This window comes from Theropithecus gelada, chromosome 7b, assembly GCF_003255815.1.
Source record: "Theropithecus gelada isolate Dixy chromosome 7b, Tgel_1.0, whole genome shotgun sequence".
Classification (NCBI taxonomy): domain Eukaryota; kingdom Metazoa; phylum Chordata; class Mammalia; order Primates; family Cercopithecidae; genus Theropithecus; species Theropithecus gelada.
This window is the reverse complement of record NC_037675.1, coordinates 105,716,397-105,738,097: the sequence shown is the minus strand read 5'-3', so window position 1 is coordinate 105,738,097 and position 21,701 is coordinate 105,716,397. Positions and strand designations below refer to the sequence as shown.

General features: G+C 62.1%; 1 protein-coding gene across 2 annotated transcripts in view; it reads right to left on the bottom strand.

Annotated features, from left to right (window-relative positions):
* Positions 1–21,701, bottom strand: part of KIF26A (kinesin family member 26A) — a 41,583-nt gene that overhangs the window by 9,741 nt on the left and 10,141 nt on the right. For both annotated transcript variants that reach the window (XM_025392223.1, XM_025392222.1), the window contains exons 3-5: positions 17,966–18,412; positions 12,570–12,757; positions 3,468–3,657 (exon numbers count right to left, since the gene is read on the bottom strand). In XM_025392223.1, the coding sequence (XP_025248008.1) occupies positions 3,468–3,657; positions 12,570–12,757; positions 17,966–18,283 (696 nt within the window). In that variant the 5' untranslated portion in view covers positions 18,284–18,412. The remainder of the gene's footprint in view (positions 1–3,467; positions 3,658–12,569; positions 12,758–17,965; positions 18,413–21,701) is intronic.

The window sequence follows — 21,701 nt, the reverse complement described above, 5'->3', positions numbered from 1 at the left end:
CCGACCTGGGCCAGCTGAGGGAACCGAACCCTGGCACCCTGTGGCCTGCCGGACTAGGGTCAGCAGAAAGCAGGGGGAAGCCCATTAGCATGCAAACGGGGAGGCGCAAGACAAGAAGGATCCCATCCAAGGGAAGACGTAAATTCTGACGCCTCAGTCTCACCGGCCCCACTGCAGGCTTGGGGAGACTGAGGCCCGGGGGGGCAGACTGAGGGTGGGGCTAGGCTTCCAGCCTGACCTCCCGAGCTGGCAGGGAACCAGGCAGCCCTGGTGCTGGGCAGAAGCAATGGTGTCTCCAAAGCACACACACACAGATCCCAAACTGGGCCCCACACGGGCACTGGAAGATCCTGACACCAACCCCAGCACCCTGAGAGGGGACAGATGCCGGGGAGGGGCAGGACCCAGGATACCAGAGCCCAGAGCAATCACTGCAAACACTCCGAAACCCACGCACAGGAGGGACGCCCCACACAGGTGGATCTGGTGTCTCGATGCCAGGAGGCAGCGGCTCCGACCCAGCAGAGGCTGCGCACACGAGGGCCACCCTGAACCAGGGCTCCAACGCAGGGCCGGAGACAGGCCCCATTTCCTGCTGGAGGACACCACAGTCCACTCTGCACTGATCTCTCTGATTTCTCCACTACAGCGTAAATCAAATTACCCGAGACGCATTTCAGAGCCAATATTTTTCACGGATTTAATTGTAAGTGACACATACATAACGCCGGCAAAATTGGTTTACCGTGGGTAGTTCGCACCAGGCGCCATCTACTCCCCTGGGCACGGGGCACATTGATATGCAAGCCACTGGAGTCGGGAGTGCCCGCTCTCCGGGGAGCAGCGTGAAGAAACACTTTTCTATTGTACTACTCAGAACCTGGGCTCCATTAGGCGAGAATCGATTCTTTTATTCCCCTGACAACGTGAACAAAACTATTTCATTTCCAGACGCCGCCGCAAAGCAGACGAAAACGTGCACTTCCCGGTAATTTTTGGCAATTTTTTTTCCAGCGTGAACTCCTCACCACTTCAGGAGCCAAATGGGTTCTGCAGATTTGAGAGAATTCCTAGCGGGAAGGAGTGGCGTGGAGAGGCCCACGGTTCGGTTCTCAACACCTGCCGGCCACCCTTTCCACCAGCGGCATTAATCCCAGAACAGGTTCACAACCAGGAGGGAGGGGAGGGTGCGGGCCTCCCCAGGGAGGGGATGGAGCAGCCCACAGTGCGGGCACCGGCCATCTAGCCTGCCCCACACTGCCCTGGTCCCAGCCCAGGCCATTGTCTGCCGAGAGCAAACCCTTTCGGGGAAATGACAGGGTCTTTGCAGGAGAAGGCACAGCAAGTCTCTCCCCTAAATGTTCAGATATTACAAAGCCCTACTGAATAGCTGCCTGGTAGGGAAAAAACACATTTTGCATTAAAAAAGGGCTTCCAGCTCTGGAGGGGTAGCCTAGGCAGCGAGGGGGAGGGGCGCTGCTCAGCACCCACCCAGACAGGGATGTCTTTTTAATACCACAATGTGATGAATTATCTTAAGTAGCACATTAATGTCAGAAATTGAACGTAATCTAACTTCTTTTCTGTGACAATATTAAACGCCTTTCAGGCGGCATTTCTGACTATGTGACATTAGTGCTAATAACACCCGGGAAGCTGGGGGGTGTGGAGGGTGGAGGGGCTGGAAGGCTGGTGACCCAGGGCTCCTTGTTGCTGGGGAAGCACTGAGCGCTCCGGGGCAGGGCGGGGGTGTGACTGCCATGGAGAGAAGGGAGAAGCCCGGCCAAGGCTGCCCCCAGGAGGAAGTGGGGCAGAAGCTGTCCCCTAAGAAACGCGGGGCCCTGGGAAAAGTGCTGCGGACTCCTGAAGGAGCTGCTGACTCCTCTGCCCCCTGCCCCAACCGGATGGCACAAACAGGCTGAGTGCCAGGCCCAGGCCAGAGCCAGGGCCCTGATCCCAGGCCGGGCGGGGAACTTGGATGCTGCCTGCCCACCACCGCCCACACCTGACCTCGGCGTCCTCCCCAGCTCTGCAGCCCACACGGCTGAGGCAGCGGCCGCCTGGCCCACAGCACCCACCTGCCCCGTCTCAAGGGGACTGTTGAGGGTGGGGAGGACCCAGGGTCAGGACTGGGTCACGCCAGGACTGGCCTGGAGAGGTTGGGGGGCTCAAGTCACTGAAATTAGCATTCCAGGGGCTGCAAGTACAACGCTCACTACATCACTGGGCGGGCAGCGGGCAGAGCCCCCCGACAGCTGCACCACTGAGGGCAGGGCCGGACACACAGTCACTTAAAGCCCTTCCCCGCAGCCAGCACGTTCAGAACCCTCCCACTAGCCTGCCACCTCCCCAGCTCTAACAAAGCCCCAAGGTGTGGAGGCCCCTGCAGGACTACAGAGCTGTGAACGTCAAGCAGGCTGTCACCAGGACCATGGGGGCGGGGGGTGCTCCTGGCACCCTAGACCCAGGGCAGCTAGGGCAGTGGGAGGGGCCTGTGGCAGCCCCAGACCCAGGGACAGGGGCCTTCTGTCAGGGGGTCTCCAACGTGGGCACAGAGTCCCCTCCAGACCCTGTCCCTGGGGAGCTGAACCCCTGGGAATCGTGGTCCAACTGAGTCCAGAAGGACACGGAGCTGATGGCCCACATGGGGCACAGAGCCTCCAAGGCCTCCTCTGGGCCTGGAGGCACCAGGCAGTGCTTTCGGGGTGCTGGCGGGAGGGGGCTGGCTGCAGAGCAGGCAGAGGGGCGGGAAAATCCACAGGGAGCACACACAGAGCTGTGTGACTGGCTTCCCACCCTCCATGGGCCCATGAACGAGGCACTGCCAGCTCCCAGCAGAAGGCAGGGCCACCATCCGGCCAGGGCAGGTATTTCTCCAAGACTTGGAGGGCACAACCAGCAAGCCACAGGCCCCAGGCTCAGAGCTCCAGGGGCAGCCAGGAGCCAGCCTGTCCTATCACTGATGGAGACCCTGTGCCCTCCACAGGCTGCAGCCTTCCCATCTGGAGCACGGTGCCAGAATCAACCTCACACACATCCCCCTCTCCCACAGCAGGGGCCCGCCTGCACACGGTGACTCTGGAGAGCACAGAGCCCCCTCCTGCCCCCAGCCCCCTCAGGGCCACGTCTCAGTGGAGCCTTCGTGAGCAGCTTCCCTGAATCAAACCCAATCCTTAGTCCCTGGGAGCCCCGTGACCTGGCTGTCCCACCCCACGATGAACCTAGCACGTGCCCCTGGGACCCCTAGGACGCGCCACTCCCCGCCCATCCCCTCAGTCCCAGCCCAGCACAGGCTCCCAGGCACCCTGCTGCCACCTGGGCCTCAGTCTCCCCATGGCACCCCACTGACCACTCTTATCCAACCCAGAGAAGGAAGTGGCAGCCCCTCCACTCCCACGCCCCTCCTGCATCTTCTCAGACGCCCCTGGCCTCCCCACCCAGGGCCCCGAACTCGGGGCTGCGTCTACCTTCCCAATGCTGCCAGGGTTGTCCTTGGTCTTGGAGGCAGCCCTGAGCAGGCAGGGGGGCGCCGGGGGCGGCCACAGCTGCAGGACCCCACTGAAGTCGGTGGGGTAGGTGGAGGCGCCGCGGGTGGCTGGAGGTGGTGGCGGGTGGGGCTTCTTCCGCTTGGAGGCCAAGCTGAGCTTCTGCACAGCCCTGGGGAGGAGAGGCAGAAGCAGGATCAGTGGTGGGTGACAGCAGCTGTTCCTGTCACCCGCCTGCGAGTCACCAGGCGGTCCCACCCGGGGACCTCATCAGCCACCATCCCAGGAAACACAGCCCAAAATGTGGCTGGGAGGCCTGCACTTCATTTCTGCAACTGGATGGTTCAGGCTGGGGCCTCCGTGGCGTCCCTGCCCCAGGGGCTCTGCCCAGCATTCGGACCAAACTTGTGACAGGGTCCAGACCCACACAGGCTGAGCGCCCCTCTGTGCACTCTGCACTGAATGTCATCCCCCACCACGGGCTGTGCCCTCATCCCCCACCTGCAGCTGCCGTGGGGGTTGGACAGTGAAAGCTGCTCCCACCCGATGCCCAGACTGTGGGCAGCCATGCACAGCTGTGACCTGGGCACGTCCACCTGGCGTGCCCGTGCCTCAGTTTCTACATCTCCAAAGTGGGATGAGGTGACAATGGAGGCCTCTGTGTGGCCCTAATGAACTGACACCCTCAGGGCACCCAGCACAGTGCCCACATACAGGAGGAGCTCAATTAATGCTGCCATCAAGATGACCGCGCCCCAGGCCCCAGGTGAGGCTATCTCGCCCCTTGCCGTACGCCAAGGCCCTAGAGCCATCCTGGAGCCACTGCCCCGCTCCTGGGCCCCTGTGGCCCTTCGCCACTCAGGGCTGCTGGGAAGTGCCCCCGCTGCCACCCTGCCCCTCAGCCAGGGTGAGCACCTCCCTACCCCACAGTCCACCCTGAGGCTCAGCCTTGCCCCAGCACCTCCAGGGCTGCGGGATTCCTGCACCCACAGTGCAGGACTCCCAGAAGGTGCAGTCTCCCGAAGCCTCCAGACCACAGGACCTCCCGGGGAGAGGCTGACACTTGGGTTTAACACACCCTCCAGGGGAGGCCAGTGCATGCTTGGGAGCCACTGGGGCGGACTCCCAGGAGACCTCGACATGCACACCCTACAGAGACACACACAGACACCCAGAAACACACACATGCATACAGAAACACACAGAGACACATGCATACAAAAACACACAGAGACACATGCATACAGAAACACACAGAGACACATGCATACAGAAACACAGATACACACAAGCATAGAGACACAGACACACACATGCATAGACACACACACACACACAGAGACACAGACACACACATGCATACAGAAACACACAAACACACACATACAAAAACACAGACACACACATGCAGAGACACAGAAACAGACACACACATGCATACAGAAACACAGACACACACATGCATAGAGACACACACATGCATACAGAAACACACAAACACATACATACAAAAACACAGACACACACATGCAGAGACACAGAAACAGACACACACATGCATACAGAAACACAGACACACACATACATACAGAAATACACACAGACACACACATACATACAGAAACACAGACACACACATGCATAGAGACAGAGAGACAGACACACAGAGAAACACAGAGACACACAAGCCCATAGAAACACACACATGCATACAGAAACACAGAAACACACAGACACACATATGCATACAGAGACACACACACAGAAACAGATGCACACACAGACACATGAACACATACAGAAACACACACAGAGACACACACATACACACATGCATACAGAAACACAGAGACACACAGAGACAGAGACACATAAAGACATATAGAGACACACAGACAGACAGACACAGGCACACAGACACTCTAGAGACACACACATACTCACACAGAGACAAGGATACGGAGAAACACAGAAAAATGCAGACACACACACAGACACGCACACACAGACACACGCACAGACACGCACACATACAGACACACAGACACACAGACATGCACACACACAGACACGCACACACACACAGAGGCACGCACACACACACAGACATACACAGATGTACAAACACAGACATACACACGCAGACACGCACACACACACCCACACACATACACACACAGATGCACAAACACACACAGACATAGACACGCACACACCCCCCCACACACATACAGATGCACACATGCAGACATACACACGCAGACATACGCAGACACGCACACACAGACACGCAAATACACTCATACACATACACAGATGCACACACACACACACGCAGACATGCACACATACACCCACACACACACACAGCGATGCACACACACATACACATGCAGACACACACACACACATACACACACAGATGCACAAACACACAGACACACACACGCAGACACACACATACATACACAGATGCGCACACACACATGCAGACACACACACACAGACATACACACAGAGGTGCACACACACACATATGCAGACACACACACACACAGAGTGCAGGCCCGCTGCGCCTGAGCCTTGGCTGCGCTAACCCTGCTGCTGGGGATGTGTACCCAGGTCAGGTCACTGGGCCACACCCACTCATTCCCTGGCGTGGCTTCTCTGTGGCCCACCCACCCCACCCCTGCAGGGCCCCACACCCTCCCAGCACATTTTCTGCTGCAGGCACCCAGAGCCCCTACCCCGGCTTGTGGACCCACCAGCACAGGGACACCAGGACGCCGCAGGGGGGCACGAACACACACACTGGGTGTCACCACCTCCCAAAAGGAGTGCTCCCACGCGGGCCAGAGGCCAGGATGCCACCCGGCGAAGGGTGTGGTGAACGCTGCCCACTGGTGCTCTCCCGACCCACCTTGGGCTCCTCTGTCCCCTAACGTGCCCCACGCCGCCCACAGTCCTCAGCCTCTCAAGTCTATCTTGACTCCCTAAAACTGACCGCAGTGTGGAAGGACCTGCACCCCAGAGCCGGGCCCAGCCTCTCGCGGCCCCCACTGCAGCGGCTGCAGCGCCGGCATTTTGCTTAACTTCTTTCATCTTGAATAGGAGCTGTCTTTTAAGAGACCCCAGGGACGGCGTTCCTCCTAGTGAGGTGTCATCGTGGAAAATAAAAGTAATCTACGACACATGGTGGAGTCCTTAACAGGGCGGTGGCAGGCGGTGCCTGCAGCCACCCAGGCAAGACATGGAGCTTGGCGGGGGCGGGGGGGGTGGTGCCAGGAGTAAGAATCCCAAGAACCAAACTCAGGGCTACCCAGAAGCCCTGGTCGTTCCAGGTGTGGGAAGCCCGCCGCCGCGGGGACCTGGGTTCTTTGCCCACAGCTGGAGGTAGCAACGGCACCTGCGTCCTGGGGCCCAGGCCTGTGTGCCTGAGACCCCTGGATTTCACCTGGCATCGCCAGCATGTACCCCATACCGTGCCTAAGCCTCATCTCTGTAAACCTCACAACTGCCCTGCAAGGAAGAGGCCCTTGTCCCCTCCTCACCCAAAGATCACTCACACAGCAGATCAGGGACAGGGTGGAGGCCGACACAGTCGCCCGCGCTGTCTGTGTGTCTGTGTGTCTGTGCGCCTGTGCGTCTGTCCACAGGGCAAGAAGCCCAGGCAGAGGGGAATGCTGGGAAGTGCAGAGGACAGAGCCACAACCCAAACCTCAAAGTGAGCCCCCAGAGGGGCAGAGAGACTGGGCAGGGGCCCGGGCGAGGCCAGAGGCAGGCAGGCAGGGCTGCATCTGCGCGTGTAGGGGCCTGGGTGGGAGAAGGCTTGGATTTCACCATTGTCTGCTCTGGGGTTCTTCCTGCCCACCCACCACCCCAGCCTCAGCCTCCTGTTCCAGACCCCCCACCCCACAACCCTGGGTTACACCTCAGCTTCCAGCCAGCCGCCCACAAGGGAAGAAGCTGCAGCCCTGCTCTGGAAAACATTTATATCTAGCAGGCAGGACAGGGACAGGGCTGCCCCACCCCGCTGCCTGACGCTGCCCCAAGGCTGGGACCCCCAGGTTTCTCAGGGCATGGAGGGAGGAAGGGTAGGGCCCTGCAGGTGCAGGTGGGAAGCCCCCCAGCCTGCCTGGACAGGCGGGGCTGAGGATGGTCCCCGCGGTGGCCCCTATAAGGGACAGGGAGACTCCCTGCACCCCTCTACTCCTCTGGAAATGGATGTAGGGGGACACCCAGCACAGGCCCTCACTGGAGGGCGTTGGCTCGGCCTCAAGTGGACGGGGAGAGGTCACGCCCACCCAGAGCCAGCTCCTCAAACCTCCCCTGCAGCCCCTCCCTAGGCTGGGTGGGGTCAGGGTACCAGCTCTGACCCAAGGCTGTGGGAAGTAGGGCATCGGCACCCACACCCCCAAGCCTCCAGGGGACACGGAGCACCGGAGACTGCAGCAGCACTTGGAGAGGCCAGAGGGATACTGGGGCTGGAGCCTCAGGTCTGCAGAGGCCAAAACCAGGCTGGTGCTTTGCTCCATCGGCCATGCGAAAGGCCACAAGAGCTCTGCCCTTCCAGTGACCCTCCCAGGAGCCAGCGCCTCCAGCACAGACCTCAGGTGTGCCTGGGCCACAGCAAGCACACCCAGGGCCCAGGCCGCCTAGACAGAGGCTGGGACCCGGCGTCTTCTGCGGTTCCACCAGCCCTGGAAGTCTGGAAGGTTGTTTGCCGCACATCTCCACCCCACAATCTGACCTAACTTGAGGCGCCCCCTCCTCCTGGGGCCCATCGTCAACACGCTGCACCCCAGCCCTGGGCCCTCCCAGTGCCTGCTTTTACGGGGTTACCTCCCTGGTATGACTCAAAGGCCTGTCACTGCGTTAACGAGGCCCCAGAACGGGCATTCTCCTTTGATGAAATTCAGGTCCCCATGGAAACACCCGTCAGACACAGCAGCCCCACCTGGCTACCATGCCTGGCTTCAACAGCCCTTGAGGGCCGCCAGCCTTGCGGAGGCACGAACTTACTTTCTGAGCAGTGGGGGTTGTCTCCCCCAGGCTACGGCAGACACCACCCACACCCAACGCTGCCAGGGAGCAGCAGCCCTCAGTGCGCAAGTCTGAGGGGTTTGACTCTGAAGGGACGACTCAGAAAAGCAGGAACTTCACCTGCATAAACAGCCCCCATCTTCACAAGCCACCTCCTCCAGGAAGCCTGCCCTGATGCCCTGAGATGGGCGTCCCCAGCCCCTGCGCCTCCTGCTTCTATAGAAACTACCCCCTGCCGTGAGACACCAGTTTACACAGCTGTGTCCCTCCCAGCAGGGGGTCTGGGGCAGATGCTCACAGAAGACCTCAGAATATGCGTGATTGAGGATGAACCAGACAGCGGGCTCCTGAGCGGCCCCCAGAGCCACCGGGTGTCCTGCTGCAATCCCACAGCCTTGCCTGAGCTCATTGGCCCTGGCCATCGATTCACGTCAACAGAAAGGGAAATATTTTCCTTTTTACAGAGAAAAATCACCTCTTCCAAACAAGAGGGTAATTTCACAGGCAGTTGGCCTTGATGGCGAGGCCCTTAATTACCCCAAGGAGACACACGAGCCTGTTCTGTCGCGTGCAGGAATCAGTTATGGCCAACCCAGAGATTCCACACTGGGCCGTGTGGGGCTGGTGGACTAAGCCCCACCCTCCCTACTCCACCTCACCCCAGGGACACCTGCCACCTGCCAGACCTGCCTCACCAAGGAACCAGGGCAGGCGTCGGGGGACCCCAGCTGGGTCCTGCAGACCTGCGAAGGGGACCCTGGACCCCAGCTGGAGGCAGCTGGGGCCTGAGGCCAGGAACTGAGCCATCAGCCTCTCCAACTCCCAGCCCTGCTGTGGCCTGCACTTCCTGTGTCCTGGATTTTCAGCCACAGGCCAGAAGACAGGTGGGGGGGCATCTCCCCAGACAGTGCCTTCCATGTGGGTCCCCAGCTAAGCCTCTGGGGAGTGCACCGCCCCCGCTAGGCGCTGTACTTCTGCTAGGTGCCAGCCTGACCATCCATGGGCCTGGGCATCCAGGCAGACACCGGGGGGCTCTGCTGAGGCCACAATGGGATGGGGAGTGGGGGGTTTGGGTACCTGCGTGTGCCATGAGGTGCCCCCCACCAGAGGGAAGCAAACTCCTTTAGCAGTTTTTTCGAAGACATTTGATTTGGGGTCTCGCATGGCAGCGAGCAGGTGAGAGTGTGATGGTGGAAGTACCTCAGAGGCGGCACTGCAGAGGCTCCCAGTGCCAGCACAAACCAGTGGGACCGCAGACAGTATCATCAGAGTTGCCAGAGCCTTCGGGGGTCACCGGAGCCTTTGGAAAACTCCTAACCCTGGGGGCCACCCGGTCCACGCACCCCACCTTTCTGAACACTTACTGGGCCAGCATGCCAAGCTCTATCACAGCTGCGCGGCCTCAGTCCCTGCAGCTCCACCAGGCCCCACCCACGGGGTGAGGGCACGGGGCTCAGCCCCTGCTCTATCTATGCCCCTGTTAGCATTAACGAAACCCAGGCACCCGGGCACCCATGGGATCACTGCACATCCCAGCTTCCCGGTGTGGAGATGAGGATTCCAGAGGCCATTGGAAGGATCGGGGGCAGCCTGAGGCTGGTGTCCTAGCCAGGGTTGGGGCGCTTGTGGGCAGCAGCAGAGTTGGGACTCCCTAGGCCCACAAGATTCAAAAACCCAAACTCCTGACCTCTACCCCGTTCTGTCCCCACTTGGCAATGCTGCCTGCCAGACTCCTACTTAACCCTCAAAGCCCGCTCCCTGAGAGACCACTCTGCCCCGGCTGCTGCACGGGTCCCATGCTGCCATCTAAGGCTGCCTCCACAGAGGTGCCCCTTGTCCCTCCAGACTGGAAACTTCCCAAGGGCAGAGCAGGGGCTGGAGTCAGTGCCGCCCCTCCCGGGTCCTCTGCAAGGGTGGAGGTGGGAGCAAAGAAGGTATCCTCAGCACGTGCCCAAGACCCCTGGGGCGGGCGCTGAAGCTCCGCTGTCTCCTAGCGGACTCATCCCCACTCAGAGCCACGCCCACATCCACAAAACCCAGGAGCAGACACCCCCTCTGATCTCACCCCGAGGGTTCAGGGTACTGCAGTCCCACTGGAGTCACCCAGTGGTGGGTCACCCACCACTGACCCCAGCCCACGTTAGGCACCCACCGACGGGGCCCACCTGCCAAGACGTCCGCCGCCACAACCTGACCCACGGCCTGCCACCTGCAGTGGCCTGGCAGGAGCCGCTGAGACCCAGGGTGCCTAACAGGCTGGAAGTAATGGCGGCGGCAGCACCCCCCGCCTCGGGAGACCCGCCTCTGGGTCCCCAGCCTGATGCGCTGGTTTCTATGGTAACTTCCCAAGGTCAGCAGGCAGCGAGGCTGGGGAGCGGCACCAGCCTCAGTTCCCAAACAAAAGGCAGCCAGGGCCGCTCTGCTGGACTCCAGGACACCAACGAGCCAGGCTGGGGGCCGACACCCTACCCCTACTTTCCAGGGTCAGGAACTCTCCTTGGGCACCAGGGGCCTTAGCATCAAGGATGGGGGGAGCTCTGAGCACTGCAGCTATTCTTCCTTTTCTGGAAGGCTCCACGTTTCAAATCCTCCTGCCAAACAGGACCCAAAGGAGCATGGCCACAGACCCGTGCCCAGTCCAGCCGCACAGGCCCTTTAATTCAGGACTAGGCGGGTTGTGACAGGGTGGGCTGGCACACACACGGGGGACCCCAGAGCAAGCTGGGCAGGACCCCCATCTGCTCCCACCAGGGCCCCCACCCGCCGTGCTCTCGGCGCCTAATTGGGGTGGCGCTGAGGCCACACTGGTCACGTGTGCGGCCTGGCTGGGCTCCAGTGCGGTGGTGTGCTCATCAGCCCTCAGCCCGGCGCACGGCGTGCGACAATGCCCTAATCATATGCCCCGTCACTCTGCAATCAGACCGCACAGTCCCCAGGGCCGGCGCTGATAAGACGCCCTCGTCTCTGGCCGTCGGGTGTGATGCATGTTCAAGCTTATCAGCACCCGCGCGGGGCTGCTAATGGGACAGTGACCCGCGGCTGGGCCTGCCATTACCAGGCATTATGGCAATTACATCCTGTGATCCGCATCTTTACACCCAAGGATAAGAGGGGGCTCTGCCACGGGTCCCCAGGACCAAACGCCCTGCCGGGAAGGGCCCAGTGGAAGCTCCCACGCCATGCCCCTCCATGCCGACTCCCCCTCCCCACCTCTGCTCCCCTGTTCCCTCTGCCTGGCCCACCACATCCACAACAGCAGTCGGTCGAGGACCTGGTGCCTGCAGGGCCTCAGGCTTGGCATTCTGGCAGTGGTGGGGGTCAGCAGAGGGGAGCGCAGAGAAGGCAGGCACCCGAGCTCACGGCCTGGGAAAGGAACCAAGTGATGTCAGACACGGTCCCCCAATGGGGGATGCCCTGGTGGAGCCGGACCTGCCAACCAAAAGCCCGACTGGCACTGTGGGCACCCACTCAAGCCCCTGCTGCCCCTCCCCTCGTGCTGCCCTGAAGACCGGCCTTGTCATCTCTATGGCCCCAGCCTGCACCTGCCCCGAGCAGCCCCCAGTGTCCACAGCTGAGCTGCCCCACTCTGGGCCAGCCACATTCTCCGGGCTTCACACACATTTTCTTGCTGCAGTCACAGCGACTCTATGAGGAAGAGCCCAGCTGATGGGAGGAAACCCAGGCACAGAGAGATTAGGTGATTTGCCCAAGATTGCACAGCTCAGAAGAGGCAGGGACCAGGCTCCAACTCAGGCAGGGTCCTGGCCACAAAGCCCCTCCTTGGCAGTGCTCCCCCAAGGGTGAGATGCCCCCAACATTTCTCTTGACACCCACAGGACAAGTGCTGTCCTGGCATGGGGCCCAAGAGGCCGGCAGGTTGCGAGCAGCTCAGCAGTTGCATTCTGTGCAGCTCCCCATCCACTCATCTTGGCAGCAAGCACGCCCGACGTTCCCCAGGAACGGCCCACAGGTCCCCAGGGGCTCAGAGCCGGGGCCATGGGGCCCCGCCCATGAGGCTACCCAGGAAACCCCAGGACATACCTTATGAAGAAGGAGGCTGCAGCTGAGGGGCCTGTGGAGCCCCCCACCGAGCCCGGGGTGGGGGTGACCAGAGCAGATGTGCAGGCCCCACCACGGCCCCAGGCCTTCGACAAACCATCAGGGCCCGCCACGGGGGGGCCTTCTCGGACCGTGTCTGCCACCGCCACGGCCGCCACCGCTGCCTCGGCCTGGAGGGAAGGAGAGAGTGCGTATGAGGAACCCAAGGGCAGAGATACCACCGCCCCTGGCACCTGGAGTGGAAGAGACAGGCCTGGGTACCCCAGAGCCCAGCACATTCCTGGAGGCTCTGCACCGCCAGGGCCCAGCCTGTGAAGCCGGGAAGGCCCCAGAAATCAGAGCTGGGAGACAGAGCCAGTGTGGAAGGCCTGCCTGGGCCCTGAGGTCACCGCCCCGGCTCGGGGTGTGTGGGTGCTCTGCCCCAGCAGGACTCCTTGGAGGCAGAGAGGGAGGCAGACGGTGGCCCAGGAGCCAGACTTTCTGCCTCTCCCCCATCAAGCTCCAGAATCGCAGTGACCACACTGGTCAAGACCGATGGACACAGACCCCCCACCCTCTCACCCCTGAGCCACCCGGGAGCACCCAGCGGCATAATTCGAGAAGAAACCCCAATAACTATTTGGCAGGAGCACTAATTGCCCCACGTGTGGTGATGTATGGCGTTCCCTCATCTGAAATGCTACCCTGGCATTTCCAACTCATTAGCTCAAATAAATCCCAGAAAGGGAGGCCGCCTCATAACGAAGCACAAACGTAATTAAACGTCCGGGACAGCCCAGCAAACATGAGCTCCACCTCCACACGTTCCGTTCCCAGACACGTGGGACCCTCAGGCCAAACCTGGCCCTGGGCTGCGTGGGGGGATGCAACCTCAGGCAGGGCAGGGAAGGCAGCCTGCTTCAGCCTGGCCACCCCTCGCCCCGGCCGCCCGCCCCAAGGGCCCACTGCCCCAAGCTCTCCAAGGACCCCCTTAAGCACCATGGCCTGGTCAGGTCACAGTCACCCGGGTGCCAACCGTCATTCGGCCCCAAGTGTCCAATCAATAACCACTGCCCGAGGTGTCCTTTGTGCCCAGGCTGGCAGAGGACTGGGGTCCCCATGCTGAGGGGACGTGGGCTGGTCTGGAGGGCCCAGCATCCTCAGGGTGTCCCAAGTGGCACAGGTCAGAGGCCAGGCATGGCACATCAGCAGAACAAGTCACCCCAGGACCTGGGAGGGACACTCCAGACAGAGGCCCTGCCGTCCCAGACAGTCTCCTTCCTCACCACCATGGAGGGGCTCACTCTGCCCAACCCATGGCCGGCACCAGCTTCCAGGCCCCTCCCGGGACCTGCAACAGAACCAAGTCTGCGAAAGGAAGTTCACAGAGAGCCCCAAGACTTAGGCTGGATGGAAGCTGGGTGCCCTCCCAGGCCCTAGGCACCAGCCACTCCTCCGGGGCTTCCAGAAGGACTGCCCAGTAGCAGAAAAGGGCGAACCTGGGACCTGGAACAGCTCACTAGACACTGTGCCAGCACACCACATCCCACTACCAGCCTGCCGGCCAGGAACTCCTATACATCCCTCTGAACCCAGCCCAGCCAGCCCTCTCCCTCTCCAAGCCACCCCCTCACCTCAAATGTGAATTCTATGTCATCACTTAATGTATGTGTTCCTTATCAAAGGCCTAAACTCCCTTGCTAAGCAGACAGGAAAGAGTTCTTTAAAGTTACAATGTTAACAGCAGGTCCTGAGTCCCCCAAGCAGAGCTGGGTCTGGTTGAGCACACCTGGGCATGGCAGTCAGCACCCAGGGCCAGTTCTCCTGGGGGCCAGGGTTGGGGTCGTACCACCCACAGCTAGCGCGGCACCCACAGGTGGCTTGTCGCGATGGCACCACCGTGGGGCCACATTTGGCAGCCTGGGCCAGGCCCAATCACAGTGTCCAGTGAGGCACCAGGATACCCTGCCTCCCCCACTGGACAGGGGCACTGAGGCTGGAGGGGCCACAACAAGGACAGAGCTGCTACACCACAGCCCACCCGGCTCCTCCGCCCTCTTCCCACAGGGCCCGAGCCCTCCCCCATCTCAAGCCGGCCTCTCCACCTCCGGCCAGAAGGCTCCGGCCCCGCCCAGCAACGGTGCAGGCCTGCGGCCAGCTGGGCCTCCCCACACTGACCTGTCTCAGGAGTCCGGCACGCGCCTCGGCTCCACCGTCCCACGCGCTGCCGGGACACCGCCCCATCCGCCGGGACGGCCACTGCCAATTCCTGCCGGAAGCAGAGCCCGGGCATGCCAAAAGAAGCCGTCTGGCAAAGCGAGAGCCGGGGGCGGGGGAGGACGGCGAGAGGGAAGACCACAACACGGGGGCAGAAGAGAGGGGGGGCGGGCGGCCAAACAGAACATGTGATGGAGGCGCCACAGCAGCAGCGGAAGGAAAGGCAGGAGAGAGGGGAGCGTCAGGCCAAGGGGCGCAGAGCCAAGGGCCCCAAGCATAGCCGCACGGGACCCACCCCAGTGGGAGCTTCCTAACCACAGCAGGCACCAGGCGGCCAGCAGAGAGCACCTGCGACCTCAGGGAACACCAGGGTTCCATGGAACACAGTTTAGGAAACGCCAAGCTAACCCTTTTCTTAGGAGCCCTCCAAGCCTAAACGCATCTGTAAGGTTCTGGCCCGCGAAAGACACCAGCCCCCCAGATAAATGCTTCACTGGGTGCTATTTTGTGCTGAAAAGTCGGGGGAGAAAGGGAGGAGGAGGGGCTGAGGAGCGGCCAAGGAGGCTCAGAGCTGAACTCTCCGTTGCCAGTGTCACCCCTGCACAGGTGTGGATGTGTGCCACCCTGTAGAGCCCCATGGGGCGGATTCACCCACCCACGCGAAGCTCCAGCCTCGTCACTCAAAGGGCCTTAGGGCCTGGACAGCCCTGAGTTGAAAGATCTGGCCCTGCCTGGCCTGTCTCAGCTGTGAGGACCATGGGACACCCTCCAGAGCCCCTGCGGTCCGGCACAGGGGTGGCAGGAGCCCCCAAGCTGGTGCCACCCAACTTCCATGTACGGAGGCACCCCAGCTCCTCTGGGCCACCGCCAACACTTTCAGCACCCCACACTGCCCACCGGGCCGCCCCTCTGTGGGCGTCCACTGTGCCGCTTGCAGCCCACTGTGGGCCCTGAAGGTCACAGCCTCGGTCTCGCAGCTTGGTTCACAGTGTGAAACGCGCCACGGTTCGCAGCGTGTCCCAGACCCTGACAGCCTCTGGTGGTGCAGACAGGGCACTGGGGTGGCCCCCATGACCACTGTCCAGAGCTCTCAGGCCAGGAGGGGTGGGGGACAGGCACAGGGACAGGCACAGGGCCTGGCCCAACAGCCAGGAAAGAACCGCTGGACAGCCCTGCCAGGCGGCTCCATAGCCCAGGAGTCTCTGGATGCTCAAGATGTGGGATGTTCCAGGCCCCACCTGTGGCTGCAGGGGGTCCTGGGAGCCCTGGGCCACCCACCACCCCTCCAAGGATCAGCCTCTTCTGGCCAGACCCAGCCACATTCAGCATGCCCTGCTAAGCCTCGGCCGAGGCCAAAGTGCCATGGCTGGGCCCTGCCCCTCCTCTCCACATCGTGTAACAGAGAGGGCTACAGCACCCCCGTCCTACCCGCTCGCCCCAGATCAATGTTCGCCTTGGAACAATCTCACTCGGCCCAGGGGTGGCTGACGGTCTGTGGTGGAGATTTGCAGCGTGTCTCTCCACAAGTATTTAACTCTAGAGTCTAACAGGCAACATTAACATTCCAGGGCCACGCTAATGATCGATGCCCTGGTTCAGGGGAAATTACCTCATCTGAATCCTAAAGTTCTATTTATGGTTCTAATAATCTCCCTATTGATTGCCCAGACTGTTGTCTAATTATAAATCCATTCCCACCCACCCTGGCCACGATCAATGTGCACGTAACACAGAGAGGGTGCCTAAATGCCTGCCGTTCACAGTGCGCCATCCACCAGCAGGGCTGCCCAGCAAGGGGTCTGCAATCTTCTCCACCCCCACCCGCTGGGACCCTCAGCAACAGACAGGGTGCAGTGAGGCCGAGTGGCCCAGGGAGACAAGAGCAGGAGACGGAGGCACCTGTGCCCACCATCCTGGGTTTCAGGCCCAGCCCCTGATTCTTCCACACACGCCCAGCTCAATGCCACCTCCTCCAGGATGCTGCCCAGCTCACCTGCTGCAGCCCCCAGCACCGTTCCCACCTACCCCTCCCAGGATGCCCAGCCCTGGGGCCAGGAGGCACCTCATGGCAAGGGTAGGGCTCCCTCCTCTTGGCCTCACCAGGGACTTCATAGGTGAAAGGGTGTGGGTCCCGAGGCCACCGGGGAATCACCACACCAACTGGGACTCAGGGGGTGTCCAGAAGTTCCTCCCATGGGCCTCTGTGCACCTCGACCCCTAGGGCAGCCCAGCAGCCAGTGCCAAGGCAGCTAGAGCCAAGGCCAGCCCCCAGCTGGGGCAGGATCTTGATGTCCAGACAGGCCACCTCACCAGTCACAGGGCGGCCGAAAGCCTAGAAGGCAAGGGCAGGGTCTGGCTGGCCTCAGGATCAGCGGCCAATGTTGCCCCAGAGACTACGGGGTCTCTGCACCTCTGTCTGCCCTTGGAAATGCCACCAGGCCTGGAGACCAAGGGAGAAGGGCAAGCTTGTGCTGGTTGCTCTGTGGTGACTGGACAGTGTGCCAGGCAATAACAGGGCTCTTCACAGCCACCCACACGTCCCTCTGCCCCCCGGGTGCCACAGGGGCGGGCGATGCAGGGGAGCCCACACGTCCCTCCGCCCACGGGGTGCCACAGGGGCGGACGATGCAGGGGGGCCCACACATCCCTCCGCCCCCGGGGTGCCACACGGGCGGGCGATGCAGGGAGGCTTCTCCACGCAGCCACACACACCGACGTCCATGGATGCCTCGCACCCCCAGGCCTCCGCATGGGCCCTCACTCTGCCGCAAGGGCCCTCCTACTCCATCTGCCTGGTGAGCCCTGATCTACGTACGGTGCACTGTGCATCGTCAAGCCCTGTGTTGGGCGCTGGTGAGCCCTGATCTACGTACGGTGCACTGTGCATCGTCAAGCCCTGTGTTGGGCGCTGGTGAGCCCTCAGCCCCAGTCTCAAAAGACAGCCAGGGAGGGGCACGTGCTCCCAAAGAAGGTCAGGCAGGGACCTGAGAGCAGCTGCTGTGCATCATGGAGGGTGCATCTGATGTGGGGCCCCAGGAGTGCCTGGGGAAGCCCCATGCCCACAGTCCCTCCCTTCAGGGAAGCCTTACTGCAGGGCACTCAGCGTGGACAGAAACCCCCGAAGGAAGCCCAGTTCTGAGGGAGGAGGCCAGCAGCCCCCATCCGCTGAGAAAGGCACTCACCAGGCACGCCGGCGGGAGGAAGCTGTTGACCCGCGAGACGCTCCACATGCCCTCCAGGCACTGCTGAGCCTGGATGGTGACCGTGCTCAGCGCCCCTCCAAGACCTGCAGGTGCCACAGACACCTGGACACTGGGCCCGGGGGGCCAGGCCAGCCCCTTGGTCCTGTCTGGCCCGGCTCGGCCTGGCTGCCTCCCTGCAGGACCTGCTGGTCCTGGCGTGTCCCTCGAGCTGGTCGTGGTGCTGGGGGGTGCGACGTTAGGGCCTCCATGGGGGGCGTCGAGGTCCTCGTGGCTGGCAGGGGCCTGCAGCAGGTGCATGGCCTCCCGTGTGAGCTGCTGCAGGTGTGTGGCGCAGACGTCACAGCGGCGCTCGGCCTCTGGGCGACAGGCTGGCAGGGCCCCAGGTGCTGGGAGCTTGTCAAGAAGCAGGGCGGAGAGGCAAGGATCCTGAGGACAGCAAGGGACAAAGGGAGGGTCAGCGCCTGGGGAGGGAGGGCCAGCACCCAGAGCCCACCAGCACTCTCGCCCTCCATGAAGCCTCGAGCCCCCGCCTGGCCACCACACCATCCGTAACAGATTAATAAGCCCCAACAGTTTCATCCACACGAGCCCAGCAGGAAAATAATTATCGGGCTTCACCGTGAGGCTCGCAGTGTCCTTGTTAACTGCCCACCTTCCCCAGCCGTCATTAACCACCCCGGCCTGCGGCTAACAAGGAAGGTTTGTGGCTCCTGGACAACCAGACCACTGTCAGCTAAGGCCGCCTGGCCGGGGACACGCAGGAGACTGGCGAGAAGCAGGGCCCCTTAAAAGCAACGTCTCTTCCAGAGCCACGAGGGCCTCCCTCACCCACACTCACTCAAGGCGGAGCGGGGGGGCAGGAGACCCTCCCCCTTCCTCTCCAGGTCTCCAGCCCCAGTGGGGCAGGTGGAAAATCAAACCAGTGCTGCTGTAACGGTGTCAACAGAAGTCAAGGCCGCCCGCGGAGACGCTCCTAGAGGGCACATGAGCTCAGCGCAGGGGCGCAAGGGCCGCAGGATTGGGTACAGCCCAGGGCCCCGCCCCCCGCCACACACTCCAGCTGCCCCCAGGGCCTGAGCTGTGCGCTGGGCTGCACCCTGTTTGGTGACTGTCCCCTTCCCTGAACTGGTGGGACACACAGGTTTCTCCGGCCATGAGACTGGGTTTTAGAAATGGCTAAAAGCAAGACCCAGGAGAACCCAGAGGATGCTCCTCACCCAGCCTCAAATTCAGGGAGGGCTTCCTGGAGGCAGTGACGTCTTCCAGAAGGAGGAGGAGGAGCAAGAAGGAGACAAGCCACAGAGCAAAGCTCACCGGGAGAGAATTGACCAAGAGGCTCACTCCTCCCGGGGCCCACCAGTGTCCCTCGCCACCCCACCAGGCTCTGGCCTTGCCCCTCCCTGGGACCGCTCTGCAACAGTCAGGGCCAGAGCCAGGACCAGTGTCTGTCCTGCTCTCTGTGGAGGGGGCCAGGCCCTCTGCGTCTGCACCCCCTCCCCAAGGGGTGTTCCAGCTATAGGGCACCCAGCCTGGGCAGCCCCCTGGACAGCACCAGCCCAGCCCTGCTATGGCCGTGACCACCCAGGGCTTTCCGAACACCACCCGACAGGGGTCCTCCACCAGCCCCCAACTTCCCCACCACCCGCAACCTGGGCCTCCCCACCCCACCTGGCCCCAGGCAGTCCCTGGCTCGATGGCTGGCCACACTGCCCCAAGGGATTCCAGGCAAGACCAGACTCCAATGCAGCCACCCTATTGGCCACAGAAGGCACTACGGCCTTCTCAAATGTGCCCATTTCTCAGATGAGGGAGCTGAGGCCCATCATACCGGGGAAAGGGTGTCTCATTCACCCCACCCACATTCCTTGAGCCTGTCCTTGGCTGGCTGGGCGCTTGCGTCCACAGACGCCTTGGAGGTTCACCGTGGTGACAGTTGTGGTCCAGGGTGGCCGGTGTCAGCCAAGCATGTGCGGCAATCATGTTCCTCCAGGACCACCTCACACTCCCCACAGACCCAGGCAGACCAGGTCGCATGAAAGGGCGACCCCCACCAGGCCCAGATGCCTGATTTATGGGCCACTTCAGAGGCCTGGATTTCCTCCAGCCAGGGGCCTGCAGAGCCTCTGAAGTGTCTGGCGCGTCTGGTCCCGATTAGCCAATGCCCCTCCCTCCTGCTGCTTCGGGGATTCGCTGAGGTCAGCCACAAGGAGCCCTGCAGAGGAGGAGGAGGAGGAGGGGGAGGGCCCTACCAGAGCAGACTCTGCAGGAGCCCCGCTTAGCTCTGCTGATGCAGCCAGCGGGCACACAGGTCTACATGTGGAACCCAGAACCGGCCCCTGGCCTCAGTCCCAGCCACAAGCTGAGGGCAGACAGGGCCTGTTTTCCAGTCGGGCTCAGATTATGCTGATTTTCCACTCAGCAGGAGGCTGCCCTGGTGGCCCAAGTGAAGGGGAAGGAAGTCCCCGCCTGCTGGAGCCATTAACCCAACCTGACAAGCGGCCCGGCCCTCAGCCCGGCCCCCAGCCCCCCGTTCTGGAGCTTCTCCACAGGCCAGGCAGCCTCTGCCCATCCAGCGACCTCAGCCTTGGGAAGCCCACCCTGCCCTTCCCTCCCGGGCTGCATGGCAGGAGGCAGGAAGCAGAGCAAGGGCAGGGGAGGGAGGGAGCCCCGACAGACCTGAGAATGCACCGCCCACCACGGGCTGGCCAGGCAGAGGGGCAGCAGGGAAAAGGGGACAGGAAGCCAGAGTGGCCCCCGCCCAGTGCCCCCCGCCCAAGCCCCCACCCAGCTTCGCCATCAGGAATTCAGACAGTAGCTGCCAGGGAGGCCCCAGACCTATCCAGGCCTCAGAGCTCCGGGCATCCAAGTTCCAGGTGTTTGGGGGCCTGTGCTGGAGGGGGGCCCATCTCAAGCTGAAACCCTACTGGGGAGAAGCCGAGGCTGCCAGTCACCTGCTCAGCAACAGCGGTGGCCCTGGCATCTGGGCCAGGGTACCTTCCCCCAGCAGCCCAGGTGCCAGGCAGCATCCTGGAGGCCGGGCCCCACGGCGAAAGCCCTGAGTGGGCCACGCATCCCTCCCCAGGACGGGCCACCAGGTCCTCCTCTCAGGGACTCTCACCACCCAACCCTGACCCAGTGGGCTCCATGGGTGGCACTGAGAGGCCCACCCAAGGCCCCAGGAATTCAAGCCCCTGAACAGGCACAGGGTAGGGGCCATCTCTCCAACCCTAGTCACTCACGCAAGACCGGCCCGGCGCAAGACAGCAAGACGCTGAAAGGGACCGGGCGCCATCACCCCCACCACTGAGCCATCACACCAGCCAGGCTGCACCAGGCTGGCACAGCACAGGGGCCAGGGCACAGGCTGCTCGGGCAGAAACAGAACCACAGGGCTGCTTGCCGGGGCCACTCAGAGCCACAGAGCCCAGCCCAGGAGACCCGAGACCTCCCATTTGCGAGACCAGCCTGGTGCCCAGCACACTGTCCGGCTACGACAGGAGAAGTCAGCGCCCCACCCAGCACACTGGGCCGGCACTCAGGGCTCCAGGGAGGGGCTCAGGGAGGCCACTGCTAACACGGGTGGCTCCCAGAGATGGGCATCTTGGGCCCCAGAAGGCGAAGGCGAGGGTCTCCCACACCACTGACTGCTCCCCGCACAGCAGACTCCAGACGCAGCCCTCAGAGAGACAAAGGCCGCCCAGCCCTGCAGCCCTGC